Raw genomic sequence first — 15,122 nt, forward strand, 5'->3', positions numbered from 1 at the left:
TGGGTCATTAGTTAGAGACATCTGTCACTCCCAATTGATTTGTTAGCAAGCAGTGTTACTGTAAGTAAGAAGTGTGGTTTAAGCACTAAAATCTTTTCCTGACTAGATTTTAGTGCTTAAACCTAATTAAACCAAAGGTCATAGACAGTAAAAACTGAATAAAAAGAATCAACAAATTCCAAAACATAAATGTATCAGTGGGGCACAAACCTGCACCTTATGCCAACATCACCCCGTCTGTCTAACGTGAAACATGTAAGTAAAACTAGACTGTTGTCTCTCAGCAGCGAGGCAAGAACACGTAAATGAGGCCTTGAATTAGTTTATACACTGAAATGTTAGCTCTATGACGAAAAATAATAAAAATGTTTTGCAATATTTTCAAAAAAAGAAAAGAAAAAAACAGCAAAACCCCCCACTAATGAGTTAGAAGCATGATTTTAAGAAGCATATGAGCATGATCAGAGCCTATTTTGGTATATAAAAGTAATTTACAACTTTAAACTCAACATCTGTTCTCTGGCCTGAAACAGCCTAATAAAAGACACAGTTTGTCACTGTGCTGTCACTGTTCCAGCTTTGACCCGAAAATCTTCACTTTTTGCTGCTCGGAGCAGAGGCTTCCTCAGGGAGCGGCTGCATGCTGAAAGAAAGAAGCACTGCAAGACCGCAGGAGCAAAGACGAAAAATAACCTCTAACATCTCAACTCCATTAATATTACACGCTCGTGTCTGTACAATACAGTGGAATCTCAGCCTGCTTTATCCTCTAAATAATTCACGCAATAAAATCTTTTCTTTCTATAAAGCCCTTAAACTCGTCTCTTCTTGGTGCCGCTCCAAGTGTAGGATGGGAAAAAGAGACTGTGGCAGACTGCGAACAAAGAGTAACGCAGACGAAACAAAAACTTATATTTATTTGGAACAAAGACAACAAAGACATATTCCAAATCTGAGTTTGGTGCTTCCTTGCTGACTGAATACAAATATCTTTTTGATATATCTCTAGAAAAGTCAGAAAGTATGGAATTGTTTATCTAGATCAATTTTGGAGGAATTTTAATCCTGTTAAAAAAAAACTCTTCAGTCAACAAATTTAAATTTTTCTCTATGGTAAGTCAAAATTTATAATTATGTTGCCTGTTTAAACACAAAAAAGGTGTGAAAGTTTTATGGACATTAAAATCACTTTCAGATTAGAAAACAAACTTTTTCTGCAACATAAACTAAACATCTGTCAGTTTTTGTGAAATTGTAGCTCCATAAAAATTCCTTGGACACAAGATCACATAAGACGAACAAGTTCAGCTCTAATGTAGGTGTTTTGTCCCTTGAATAGCGAATATGAAGAGCAAACTAAGGGAATTAGATTTGATACAGACATAAATTAATTCAATTTAAGCTGTTAAAGAAGAAACATAAGACATAAGAAACAAAACTGACACTTTTCTTTTTGTTTTTAGTTGTCTCATAGCCAAGTTATCCCTTATTAACAACACTTTTTTTCTACATTTAACAAAGAAATTTGTATTAAGAGCTAAAGTTTAGCTTTAGTAGGGCCCTGATTGCTTTAAGTGACAGATGGAATCTGACTAAGACAGCTGTAAACATCTGTTAGACTTCACCTCAGCTTCAGTTGTGCAGATGCAGCCTGCTAGCAAAGCTTGTGTTAGCTAATTAATTAGCTTTCCGCCCTCTTTAAATATGGCTTCCGTTTCCAGAAAACCAAGTCCAGAAAAGTCAAGAGACCAGTGGGTGATAAAACGGAGAGTCTATGCTGTTAACTAACACAAAATATTAACATAATTTAGGGTAAAACACCTTCACAGTTCAGATCTGTTCACATGTTTTAATTCAAGATAACTGGTGACTTTTAAACTTTAAGCTGCTGGCTTTAAAACTGAAAAAAACATTCTCAGTATCCTATAATTATATATAATTATATGTATATATAATTGTGTATTTCACACAGTTTTATATATGTTACGAAAATTAGTGAGTTTAGAAGATTTTTTTTTTTTTTACAAAGGTAATTTAGTGTCGAATATTTTCATATACTGGAAAATGTTCAACGTATTCTAAGAAGAGGGAAAGTAGATTATTACAATTCTTTCTATTTCCCCCCCTGAATCTACCTGGATTTACCTGTTTCTGCAGCGCGCTGCTGTGACGCACGTCGCGTCCTCTCTCGGGTCAGCATCGGAAATATGTGCTGCTACACAGACAGGATGAGACCGGATCCAGTGTGCACAGCATACACCTGCAGTTACTTAGAAGCGGACCCGACCCTTTCTCCTCCTCTCTCGTCCTTGGGATCAGCCGCTTTTTGAAGATTTTGTTGGGACCAAAGCCAAGAGAAAATCTGGGGACCTCAAACTCGCACTGGGAATATTTCCAATCAGATTTCGGGATTTTTCAGCTCATGAGCGCTTTTGTACCTCCAACTTGCAACACACCCAGTCATGAAAAAGTAAAAGAAGAAAGTGTGAGAAGACAGCTCCTCGATGAAAAAGAGCTGTATTGTTTTTCAGAATTGCGTTTTTACGCATATGCATCTCAAACCTGGAGAGAAACACAGGCTGTGAAATTACAGAAAATATTTGAAGATTCGTCTTTCTCTAACTGAAACACAGATTTCTACTAATGGTTGTCATGGCTCACACCAGCGCGCGGATGTAAATACAGATAAACTCACAGATTTACAGATTGGGTAACATCCAGCTTAAACGCGACTTTGCTTTCCCGTCACCTCTGGTCACAAAACGGGACATTCTGAAGCGGAGGTGCCGTGGTTAACGCCATGAGACCATCCAAATACTAATGTGATGGGTAAGATTACCACTTAATGCACACATCGCCTGTCACGCGCGTTAACAAATCAAACACCATCTAGCCACGCATTGTGTTCCTCTTATCGGGTCTCCAAAAAAAAACGCTTCCCACTGCGGGGGCATGAAAAAGTCATTTTAAATCAATTGTAGGGTCTTAGTTAGTTTTTTTTCCTCCAAATTTGTGGATAACTTTGTATTTTTATTTAGAACATAAGAATCTGCAAACGCAGCTCAGATGATGAACGGACGGAATGAAAGAGTGTTTAATGAAGAGAACCTGACGTGCGTTGAACCGCAGCTTGTACGAAAAATAATTCAATTCAATTCAGTTCAATTCAGTATTATTTATAGAGCACCAAATCACAACAGCATTCCCATAAAGGCGCTTTATATGGTAAGGTAGACCCTACAATAATTGTTCTAATGCTGGGTAATAATTGGATCATTAACTTCACTGTATTTACTGGATTATCTCCACATTCTACAAACAGAAAGTCAGTCATTACTTATGTTTTATAAAAACATGTTAGATTCATGATCCTACTCAGTTCTTTTGTATGAAAAGATGAGAAATCAGATTCATTCATTTTGCCTCTGTTTTCCTAGTTGAAATCATACATTTAACTACAAATTTACTTTAGAAGCTCTAAACATTTCCTTGATAACAAAAGTTTTAATCGTCTGAATGTAATCTAATCAAATGGTTAAAAAAAAATCAAGAACTGGGTATATTTTCATAATTTTCTGGCTCAGACTCTATATGATGTTTGTGCATTTGAATCACACACTGTGATAGAATTTGAGTGGAAACTAACTGAAAGGGTCGAAGGAGAAAACCAGGTTTAATAGAACGGTCTCTTTATAACATAACTAGCACTGCATTAGTGCATTTTTCAGCCCCCTTTCCACCTTCCTGCCCTCTTTAACACAAGCCAGTTACTCCACAAATTACGGCTCTGTCGAAGAAGCCACAGATGTTGGATAAACTTACGATAATTGTTATTATCGTAAGTTTAACTTTTGCTTTTTGTTTTTTAATTGGTTCTGTCGAGAGTAAGAAACATCTAAAAGAATCTGTTTTAAAGTATTTTTGACATACGAGTGAAACTTTCTGTTTCTCCTTTACCTGCTTCACAATGTGAACCTCCATCACCAATGAAGAGAAATGCAATAACATCAGTTTGGTGATAAAACATCAGCCTTTCCATTACAAATAAACTCGTGTAAAGAATTTTCTAAAATCAAGAAGTGCAGGAAAAAGGTTTTAGGATGTTATTGTGCTTTTCTAGAACGTGCACTTCTGCAGCCCATTTCCTGACAATAAATATTTATGAAAGCTGGGTTAACCTATCAGATTTATTTTCATTTTTAAGTCTAATGAAGAAGATATGTTGTGCTTAGTTGGAGTGAAGCGCTCAGCAAGCACTGAAGGGTGGACTGATGGCTGTTGACCTTTGAGTGTGTGTGTTGTGTTTGGTCATTTGTGTATAATGCTGACTGGCTGTGTGGGTGTAAATGACTCTCCAGCCCTCAGGGGTGACAGGGTACCGTCACTATGGAAACCCAACGCAATAGCCAGTGATGAGTTGATCCTCAGCCTGCTGATGAGGCAGCTCATCAGCTCAGAGTGTGTTGTATAAAATTTCTGAGTGGCTTCAAGTTCAAACGTGTCCGACTTTGATCGTATCACAGCACGCTGACATGCTGTCATCTTCAGCCTGCAGCCTTTACAGATTACAGATCATATGAAAATGATGCTGAGAGTTCAGATGGATTACGGTGACAAAATGCGTGTAGCATGAAAGTGTGGTCAAGTAGACCTGTGGTCGTGCTTTTCTGTGATGTGCAAGTAACAGAGAGAGTTTAATTCATGCATTAGTGTTTGGTTGCTATAAATTATGATCCATAGGGTTTTTAATTTTGGTTTAAATGGCCGTGACAGGCTTTTATCAGAAGAAACGTGCATGTAAGTAGGTCAAACATAATGAATGTTATATTATTATATATTCAGTATATAATAATATTTATTATTTACTGGGAACTGCTCAACATTTAGCTCCTTAAATTATTTTCATACCAAAAAGTGTTCTAAAAAGATCCATAAAGCAGACTTGTCACATCTTAGTTTTCTAAACCAAAGTTTGCATTTATTTATTTTTAATTCTAGAAAGTACCTTTGTATTTGTCTGTTTCTCCTGTTTGTCCAGTATCATGCAATCTTACAGCTCCACAGAACATTTATGACATCTGGTAGCTTCTAGGTGGATTACCTCCACTCTCTGGAGATGAAGTGAAAATCTGTGGTTCTTCAAAAACCTGCATCAGGTTGGCTTTAAATATGGCACAATCCCTGTAGACGCCCAAAGAAAATGACAAACATGGTGCACTAAAAGTACTTTTAGAAGTACATTTTTCCAAACACTTACATTTACTGAAATTTACTTGAGTAGGGTTAGGGGTTGGCACTTCTGCATGCAGTCAAGTTCTATAGAGTCTTGCTAATGACCTACTAATTGTATTCAGGTGTGTTGCAACAGTCTCAGGACACTGGCCCCTGAGGACGGGAGTATGCTAGCTTTTACCTGTGGTAAAAAAAAAAAAAAAATTGTACTTTTAATCCAATTGCCTGACAATTATAAGGCTTTTTGTGAGGCACAAACAGCACGTTCACCAGTTTTGATGTGTTAAAGTCTAGCACTTTATTAATCTGTTGCCTAACACTTATGGTAAACATTCCAGTACCAGACTAGCATCATTTCCACTTTGTTGAGTACTCAAAGTACTTGCTGCAAAGAACAAACTCAAACTGCTGAGCAATGGACGATGATTAAAGACTCATATTCAGAATCCACCAATGAGGAAGTTTTTTCTCCCTGATGAAGCTTTGGACCGTTTCAGAGAATTTGTAATGTATTAAGATTTTAGCTTTATGTTAGTTACATTACTCAAAGTCATGATGCAACATTGGACTGACTGACTGCAGTCATTCAGTTGCCTGCAAGGGGAACTTGTAGATTTCCTTCTGTTGACGAATTAAATGGTTGACAAACATTTGCTAGTGACTCAATAATGTTTTAATTTTTCTTTCAGTTCACTAATACACATGTAGTTCTGCTTTGGGACCATATATATATTAAATATGAATGAAAAGCAAATGATACAATGTAATGATGTAATGATTCTGTTTTTCTCTTATATATTTTGAAGGAGACAAACTAGATTAGGTATAACCTTTTTCCAATTTCTAATCTGAAAACAGTTTAGTGCATGTTTGTGCGCCAGTGGCTGCCTTATTGTTTAATTCACGGGGTGTTTAAAGTGCATTTAGCTGAATGCCTTCAAGTAACAGGCGCCAAATGTTTAATGGACAGTTAGCCTGTAAAATACTGACAAGTGAGGCTTGTTTAGATTTTTTTAACCTTCACAACGTGTCTGAGAAGCCCAGTTGACCTGAACACAAAGAAATTATACAATTTCTATTAGTTTTGATGCATTCTCAATCATCCAGGAAAGTAAATCTCCAAAAGTTGACTCTGTTCATCTGGACGTAGCGTTTTGTGGGAGAAACGTTTCGTCACTCATCCAAGTGACTTCTTCAGTCTCAGCTGACTGCAGGTTTCCCCAAATCTTATAAACATACATTTGCATAATGACTGAAACCAGCCCACTGAAGGAACAATTGGTTGGGAGGTCAGTTCCTTAATCATAATTATGCAAATTCTCATTCTCATTCCCACAAAACGCTACGTCCAGATGAACAGAATCAACTTTTGGAGAAATTTCTATTAGAAACGTATACATTTGTACACCTTGTTCTTTAATAATCCAGACACGATGAAAGGTATGACTAAATGTCCACTTCAGAGTGTGACACAGTGGAACTCAACTTGACAATATTTCTTACGTGATTTCAATGCCAATGTGAAAACTCTGAGAAGAGCTGTTTCAGTGGAAAATCCAGATTAAAATGTCTCGAGGATGCTTGATTATGGTCTGCCAGGTTAAACTGAGCTCTCCTTAAAGTCTGGAGCAAGTGGGAAATGCATTTTCTTCCTTGGACCTCTCGATTGTTGGCCGGCTTTGCACTTGGCTTACTGTGACTACATTTTCTGACCAATTAGATTACTGACAAAAATGAAGTATAACAATCAATAAGCGGTATTTTCTGTAATGGCTGCTGGCGAGAGTTCAAACATTTTAGAGCTTCACGGCAGAGCCATAAAGTATAGTTGTAAAAATGTAACAGCAACATCATTATCTTTCCTACAGCCTCTCCACCCACCATCTGCATCCCTTTTCTCCTTATATATCATCATCATCTCTTTTAATTTTCCTCCCCTGTCACTATGCTCTCTCCCCATAACATGATTTTCCTCATTACCTTCTTTTTCTCTGACCTTCTTCATCTTTGTGTATCCTTCACCCTGCTTCTTTCCCCTCCTCTCATTATCTTCTTTCCATCTGTTCTTTTGCACCTCCTGGCTGACCTGTGCCTCTCTCTCTTCTTGCTCCATTTCCAACCCAATCTCTTCTCTAATAAGCGTCTCCTGCATAGAAACCCTCACTTTCTCCCAAAAGAGCTTTTGGGCAAAGCCAAAGGGAAACTGCCAGCGTTGTAATAAGTTTAGGTTTTTAAATGAGTTATTTTAATGAGGGTTTCAGTTACTCGACCATAACAAACATTCCTGTTTACAGAGAATTGAAAAAATCCACAGATTTCTATCAAATAACATAACAAAGACTCATTGCAGACTCATTGCTCTTATGCTGACTAATTGTCCTTACGCAGGTCAGTCACCAGCCAAATCCCAGTGTGAGTCAGGAAAACCCTGCTAATATTCCCTCTGTGGTCTCCTTCTCCCTTTTCCCTTCTCATCTAAGAAAAGTTTAAAATAATTTTAAACTTCTCTCCATCTGGATTTTGATTGAGCTTCCTTTAAAGCAATCATACATACGCTGCTTCCGTGTTTGACCATTTAACCAGGTTCAATCACTGATCTGGGTTTGCACCCCAAACAAAAATAAACTGCCAAAAATGGCTGTACGGATGAATAATTCCTGGTTTCTCAGTCATGTGTGAAGTCCTTTAAACTACTCGAACCAGAAAATAAACTCTGACTCGTTGCTTTGATTGCAGGGTGTTGATGGAGAGGATTTCGGATGTCAGCCGGGACAGTGGTCATCGCAGGAGGAATTTTGGCTACAGTCATCTTACTGACGATCGTCGCTGTGCTGTGTTTATGTAGGTTGCAGGTATGATTGTCTCACTGTTCATTACACATCTAAAGTTTAACAGAATGCAAAATGCACCTCAGCACCGCATTCATGAAAACAAAAAACTTGACAAATGTTCACACATGATGTGTGCAGTGCAAAAAGCTGGGAGTAATTTGCTGCCCCAGACAGTTTTTCCTAATTATCAAAGCAGTCCAAGTGGAACATTTCTGTGTTTACTTTTAGCCAGACTGGATTTGTGTAACAATCTTGCTTTTTTTTTAGAAATCTACAGCTGACATCCAAATAGTGCAACACAACCTGCCGAGACAGAGCATACACACTAATAACAAATAACTCATGTTGAAATAATCCTCAACTGTAAGACCTTTAAAACCGAATGGGACTTTTTTCTGAGACTTTCAGAAACTCACATCCACATGTTTTCTTCCTGAGTGAGTCCTAGCAGTTAGCATGTAAGGTTGCAACTGTAGTTTTAGGAGTGATGGATGCTTTTTGTAATCACCTGCCAAATATCATTTGAAAGTGATGGTCTGCAAGTGCCTTTCATGCTCTCACAGAAACGCCAAGTATACGCTAGCTACTTCCTAGCTTAGAAAGCTCCTCAGGTGGTAGTTTGTTCTTCATCTTTGTGATTCTGTTGACACCTGATTTCTTCCATGTTACCAGTAGGTGGTCATAGACAGACGGTTCATTGCTTTCATGAAAATGTTAAGATTCAGACAAAGACAAGCCAACTAGCTCACTACACTCGCTCGCTATCTTTCAAAGTTACTCAAACCAGCTTGTTTTTCATGCCCTATATTTACTGTGGTTTATACTTATAGTTAACACGGATCTGATTGGTTGAAACATATGATTTGAAACTCTCCAAAAGTTGATTCTGTTCATCTGGGCGTAGCGTTTTGTCCAGATGAACAGAATCAACTTTTGGAGATTTACTTACCTGGATGATTGAGAATGCATCAAGACATTTGTTTTGAAAGTGCTCATTCTTTTCCCCTTTGGTTAACCGTTTGTCTTTTTAAATGTTTGACTCTCACCTGGTCCAGTATTACTGCTGTAAGAGGGAGGAGTCTGAGAAGGGGGAAGAGGAGGAACCTGAGCTCGCCACCATGTCGCCGTCTCGCCCCCTGGCTCTGTCGGCTCCTCCTACGCCTCCGACGCCAGAGCAATACAGTGACGAGCCCGAGACGTACCCTCCCACTTTCCTCACTGAAGCCAACGGCCCCGTCAGCTACTCGCCTCCGCCTCCGCCGCCACGCAGGTGCTATCGCTCGCATGCCTTCTGCCCTTCCTGCGCCCGCTGCTCACTGCCCTTCTACCTGCAGCACCCAGAGAGGCTGTGCAATGGCGGTCGCAGGATCAGCTACAGGACTGTGCAGCAGCAGGACATGGAGTTGCCCATGGACTTGGCCAGCTTCTACCAGAAGCTGAACCTCATCCGCCAGGTCACCATGAAGGAAGTAGTCACCCACAGCGTCAGCACCGACGTTTAGGAAAGCAGCACCGCTGATTTAAACGATTCGATACACATTCAATTATTTCAGCACTTTGCTGTCAGTGTTAAACTGATAAATGGCTTTTAGACCAAACGTCAGGGCAGCGATGATGGAAATTCTGCAACGCTAAAGCAAAAAGGTGAATGCATCACTGAAACACACCAAGGGACTAATTTCAAAAACTGCTCCTTTTATTTGCTGAATAGCTAGGTAAGTAGCTACTTAACATATCTGCTGTCGAAGCATAAACAAGAATCGACAAAAATCGACACAGATTTCATTTGTTTAAATGCACCACACCAGTGCGAACAGAGGACGTAAGATAAGTCTGGTTGTGTGGATATTAAAGCTAATGTCAGACCAAAACCAGCAAGTATTATGTGAGCCTGCTCTCTCTGTCCCACAGAGCTCCACTGTTGTTCCTAAAATAGTTAAATATCTCACTGTTGACCTCGGTGACTTGTTCTTTCATTAGCATGAATGCAAACATTGTAGCACACGTAGGCCTAGCCCCGCACACACCATCCTGCTGTCACAAAAAACCACTGAAGCACCAAATGTAGATTAATCTGTCACTGAAAATAGTCCCCAGCTATTGGTCTGTTAAATCCAACGACTGAGGAAATAATCTTTTCAATAGAGAGTATTTATTTGTATGTAAGCTGTTTTTCAACTCTTACACACTTAGTTTAACTTCAGGTAAAAGCTCATAACTGCACAGACACGGTCTCTTCCTTTGAAAGAGGGATGGCGTGTTGAGACCAAGCGCACGGAAATGTTTTCACGCAGCGATTAAATAGATTCATGCCATAAGAGGCCATGTGTTCAAAAAAAATTTTCATTTTTAACAAAAACATATGCGTCACACAGAGTTTGAGCTGAAAATCAGAAACAAAAGACATGCTTTTACAAGCTTTTTCATCGCAGTTTCATAAAAATCAAAAAGTCTACCCAGTTTTAATTTGGACTCATATTCTATTGTTTTTCATGCAGTGTATGCTGGATCTCCTTCACTGTGCGAAAACGTTGATCTTAAGAGTTCATTTTATTTTGGTGGTAAAAATCCCAGTGAGGCAAATTTGGTGAATGATCGCGTTGCTGTGGAGTTTTCAATGCACTCTGAGCGGACACATCACGGCACATAAAACCACACCGCAGACCCTCTGACTGCTCTCCCTCAGACTCCCCACGTTGAATTCATGAACTCGTGATTGATAAACTGAGCAATTCTGCCTTTGAGCAGCTTCTTGGTCATCACCGAGTGCTGTAGCTCAGGCGGTAGAGCAGGTCATCTACTGATCGGAAGGTTGGTGGTTCGATTCCTGGCTTCCCCTAGTCTGCATGCCAAATATCCTGCAAGATATTAACCCAAAATTGTTCTCCAATGCATCCATCGCAGTATGAATGTGTGTGAATGCTTCTTAGAAAGCACTTAGAACAATGTGCATGGGTGAATGCACAAGTTTTGTAAAGCGCTTTGAGTGCTCAGAAGAGTAGAAAAGCGCTATATAAGAACCAGTCCATTTACCATTTGATCGCCTTCTTGTGAAATTTGGGTCGGTTTTAAACAAAAGATGTTTGACCTCTGCCAAAGTTTAAGGTCACAGTGTAAATACCCAAAATGAGATTTTACCGTGACAGGGTCTAAAAATCGCAGCTATTCGGATGTGCCTGAGAAGATGATTATGAATGGGAGACTGGCTAGATTGATCACACCTTGTATAAAGAGACAGAATTTAAAAAAACAGAATGTGCAGAAGAGGATGACCACAGAAAATTCCTGGATGTAGTGAAGGAGGACATGCATGGATATGGTGATGATAGAGGCAGATGAGCTGCTGCGGTGACATCTAAAGGGAGCAGCTAAAAGAAGAAGAAGAAAACGGATACATAAAAATGCATAAAAGCTCAAATAATTTCTCATACAGATTCTGGTTGACTCATATTTGTGTTCATTGGTGTAGTTGTCACACAGGGTCAACACGTGGTTGTTGGTTTTTTTGTTTGCCTTCAGAGTCAGAGACTGGAGAGCCAGGCTGTGATATGTCAGTATGTGACTGTTTCAGTACTAACAGAGAAAACTAACATTATCTTAAAGGGCTTTTCTGGAGCATTCAGTGATCCAGTGACTGTGAATTATGAGGGACAACATTTATATCCTGTTAAGACATCATGCTGTAGATAAACGCTGTTCTCCAACTTAGATATTAAGTATTTAATACCTAAAAGAGGAGGAATGAATTGTATATACAGTATTTAAGGGGAAAAGATACAGATATATGTCAAATATTCTTGATGACAGAGCAGTAGATCCAAATGATATTTTACAAATTTTACATCCATAGAGAGAAACAACTCTACAGCTCCTGGACTCATTTCTTCTTCTTTCACAAAACAACACAGATGCTGACACGTTTATCGGATCGGAAACTTTGTTTGGAGCAAACTTTCACTCTAGCAACATGTATGATAAAATAGTACGCTGCTAATCAAAAAGGTTTGTTCTCATAGGCTCACGGAGAGACTGGGTGTATTTGCATGTCTGTCAAACAGTGCACAACCTGCAGTGCTGTGATCTGAAACATATATTTGGAAATCTTTCAGCAGAAGACTTTTACTATATGATGAAAATGTATGAGACTGTATATGTATATATGTATATCTCCAACTGCATTGATGGAGTCTGATATTTTTTGGCCACCTTTTTTGAGCAAGAAGGTAAATCCAACCAAGAGCAAGAACAGACCACACAGTTATACAACCGGAACTTACCAGCCAATCATACACCTCTTCACAATTCACTCTAAACGAGACCATGATTTAAAATAAACCTCATATTATAGGGTGAGAAGTTCGGCTATCCGGAAGGGGCTCAGAGTAGAGCCGCTGCTGCTCCACATCGAAAGGAGCCAGCTGAGGTGGTTTGGGCATCTGACAAGGATGCCTCCTGGGCGCCTCCTGGGTGAGGTGTTCCGGGCATGTCCCACCGGGAGGAGGCCCCGGGGCAGACCCAGGACACGCTGGAGAGATTATATCTCTCGGCTGGCCTGGGAACGCCTTGGTGTTCCCCCGGATAAGTTGGAGGAGGTGGCTGGGGAGAGGGAGGTCTGGGCCTCTCTGCTTAGGCTGCTGCCCCCGCGACCCGGCCTCGGATAAAGCGGATGAAGATGGACTCATATTATATCAAATAAATAACGGCTTGAAACTAGTAATAGAAGCTATCAATTCAGGAAAGCACTGTCCTTCCCAACCAGAGCAGTTGCTACATGATGGCCATTAAGATATATGCAGGTTTGCTTAGTTTAGTGCAGTATTACTGCAAAAAAACCCTTAAAACTGGCTGTTTATACACTGACACAGCTAAATTGACTGCACAGTAGTTCAGTTCAGTTCTTGGTAAACATTAGCAAATGATCCTTCACTTTTCTAACAAGCTTCAAGCCGGATGGATGGTAGAATCACAGCCATAAAGACAAAAACAGAGAGGCACATCATCCAACTCCTGCCCCCTCGTCATAGTGTGGTCTGTGCCAGCTGGTGCTGAAGCCACCATCTTTATTTAGTCAGTGCATTTGGTTTGTTTCAGTCCTCTGCTCGCTGTTTCACTTTGTTTGTGTGAGGTGCTTTTAGTCCTTCAATTCACTGCATCAAAAAATAAATGAGCATATATGTGCAGCATCTACACATCTTTCATGACCTCATACATGGATTATTGTCTCTAAGTTTAATGTCCACAGAAAAACCATGTTCCATACATTATGTATCATATAGTCATCCCATGATTTCTCCATGCAGCCTCCAGAAAGCTGAACATGCTTAGAAAAGATGTCAAGACAAGTTATATTTTTATTTGGTCGTCCTAAGTAAAGCACTGTCCTCACAGCTCCTTCTGTTCTGTGTGAGTTCGGGTCATGGATTGCTTCTGCTCATTGAGGAATGACACTATTCAGGGTAAGAGAACATATTTGTGCCACTTAAGGTGTTTTCTGAGATACAGCTGCAGGTTGCTCACTGTGATGACTGCAGAGTTTTTATCCACAGCAGTTTTTCATTTTATTTATTTTTTTATTTTTTAGAAAAGATTGAAACTGTTGCTTTGTTTTTTTGTCTGCTTCAGTAGTTGATGTGTTTCAATTATCCTGTCAGTGCAGCAGATGAGACGTTTGGGTCTGTCAAACTGGCCAGCAGGAGGCGTCAGTCACCTCTGCAGCCAAACCTTTGTTTACTGTAGCCGCTCTGTGTGTCAAGTTCATTTGCTGTGTTAATAAAATGATGCAAAACTTTGGGGTGTCTGTGTAATTCCCTCCAGGAGAAAATGACTAAAGCAAAATGTGCATTATTTCATTGACTTGTCTACGTCCAAAACAGCTTCAGAGAGGAGAGGAGGGTCTTGGAGAAGAATGAACACAACGTCCTCAGCACCACTTTCACACTTTACGTTACTTTGTATGAAAATAACTACACTTACTCACATATTGTAGTTACAGTATTTTAGCCCAGCTAAATTACAGACCATAGACGCAGTTTTAGGACTCTGAACTAGACTAAATTAGAATATGCCGCTCCCTCTGCTACAGATGAAACTCTTACACTTTCATGTCATTTAAATTGCAGTTTGCTTTGAGCCCTTGGTCCCAGATTTCTGTGCTGTTTTCGTGTTTGCATTTCTTATTCTTGAAGTTGTTGAGCTTGTGGTTCCTGTTTGCCTTTGTTGTTATTTTTTTACAAGATGTTTGGGTTGTGTGATATTTTCTTATTTCTGTGGTTTCTGTGTCGATTTTGTTATTATGACAGTCTCCCTGTTTATGCCTCTCTTTGTCTCATCTTCATGCTCAGGCTTAGCTGTTTACTTCCTTACTTTTTACTTCCTGTTTTATATTTTAAGGTTAGTTTTCTTTCGTGTCTTACATTAATTTTACATTCTGCCCTGATTGTCTTCACCTGTGTTCATTTCTTTTCATCTTTGTCTCTTTCTTCTTCTGTCACGTCCCAATCAGCTCGCAGTGTAAATGTAGCCCTATTTTCCCTTTTCCTTTGTGATAAGGCGTCTGATAGACGGCTCATTTTTGCTTACTGCATGTGGTTTTCTCTCATTTGCTCCTTCGTATAGCTGAACTTTAGTTTATGGCTTGGATCTTTAGCATTTTGCTAAGTAGACCAAAGATCATGGCCTTTGTTTTTAATTTTGACAGCATATTGCATTTGGGTCGTCTATACTGCACAGCCTTGACACATATCTTTGACACCTGCTGTCAAATCCATAAGTATTTTAGATAATGGTAAATGGTAAATGGCCTGTATTTATATAGCGCTTTACTAGTCCCTACGGACCCCAAAGTGCTTTACATATCCAGTCATCCACCCATTCACACACTGGTGATGGCAGCTACATTGCAGCCACAGCCACCCTGGGGCGCACTGACAGCCGCTACAGTGGAGTGGCCTATAGACCTGGTCCCTGTACTACGAAGCAAGTTTACATACCCGGGATATCTGGCTTCATTTAACCTAACAATCAGGCTAAGCAGTCAAGGTGGATATCATCTTAATAAGA

General features: G+C 39.6%; 1 protein-coding gene across 1 annotated transcript; it reads left to right on the forward strand.

The window, feature by feature from the left end:
- The first annotated feature begins 1,974 nt into the window (after nucleotides 1-1,974).
- fam163b (family with sequence similarity 163 member B) lies at nucleotides 1,975-13,851 on the forward strand. Its single transcript, XM_085178922.1, has 3 exons — nucleotides 1,975-2,829; nucleotides 7,969-8,084; nucleotides 9,119-13,851. Exons 2-3 carry the CDS (start codon nucleotides 7,992-7,994, stop codon nucleotides 9,563-9,565), a joined length of 540 nt encoding a protein of 179 aa, XP_085035048.1. The 5' UTR covers nucleotides 1,975-2,829; nucleotides 7,969-7,991; the 3' UTR covers nucleotides 9,566-13,851.
- Nucleotides 13,852-15,122: the final 1,271 nt, after the last annotated feature.

Source organism: Neolamprologus multifasciatus, chromosome 12, assembly GCF_963576455.1.
Source record: "Neolamprologus multifasciatus chromosome 12, fNeoMul1.2, whole genome shotgun sequence".
In the NCBI taxonomy this organism is placed as follows: Eukaryota; Metazoa; Chordata; class Actinopteri; order Cichliformes; family Cichlidae; genus Neolamprologus; species Neolamprologus multifasciatus.

Bases quoted from the DNA above. Each gene is read 5' to 3' on its own strand.
- fam163b (XM_085178922.1), top strand. From the start codon at position 7,992: ATGTCAGCCGGGACAGTGGTCATCGCAGGAGGAATTTTGGCTACAGTC. The intron at 8,085-9,118 runs GTATGATTGTCT...CACCTGGTCCAG, and splicing joins TGTGTTTATGTAGGTTGCAG to TATTACTGCTGTAAGAGGGA.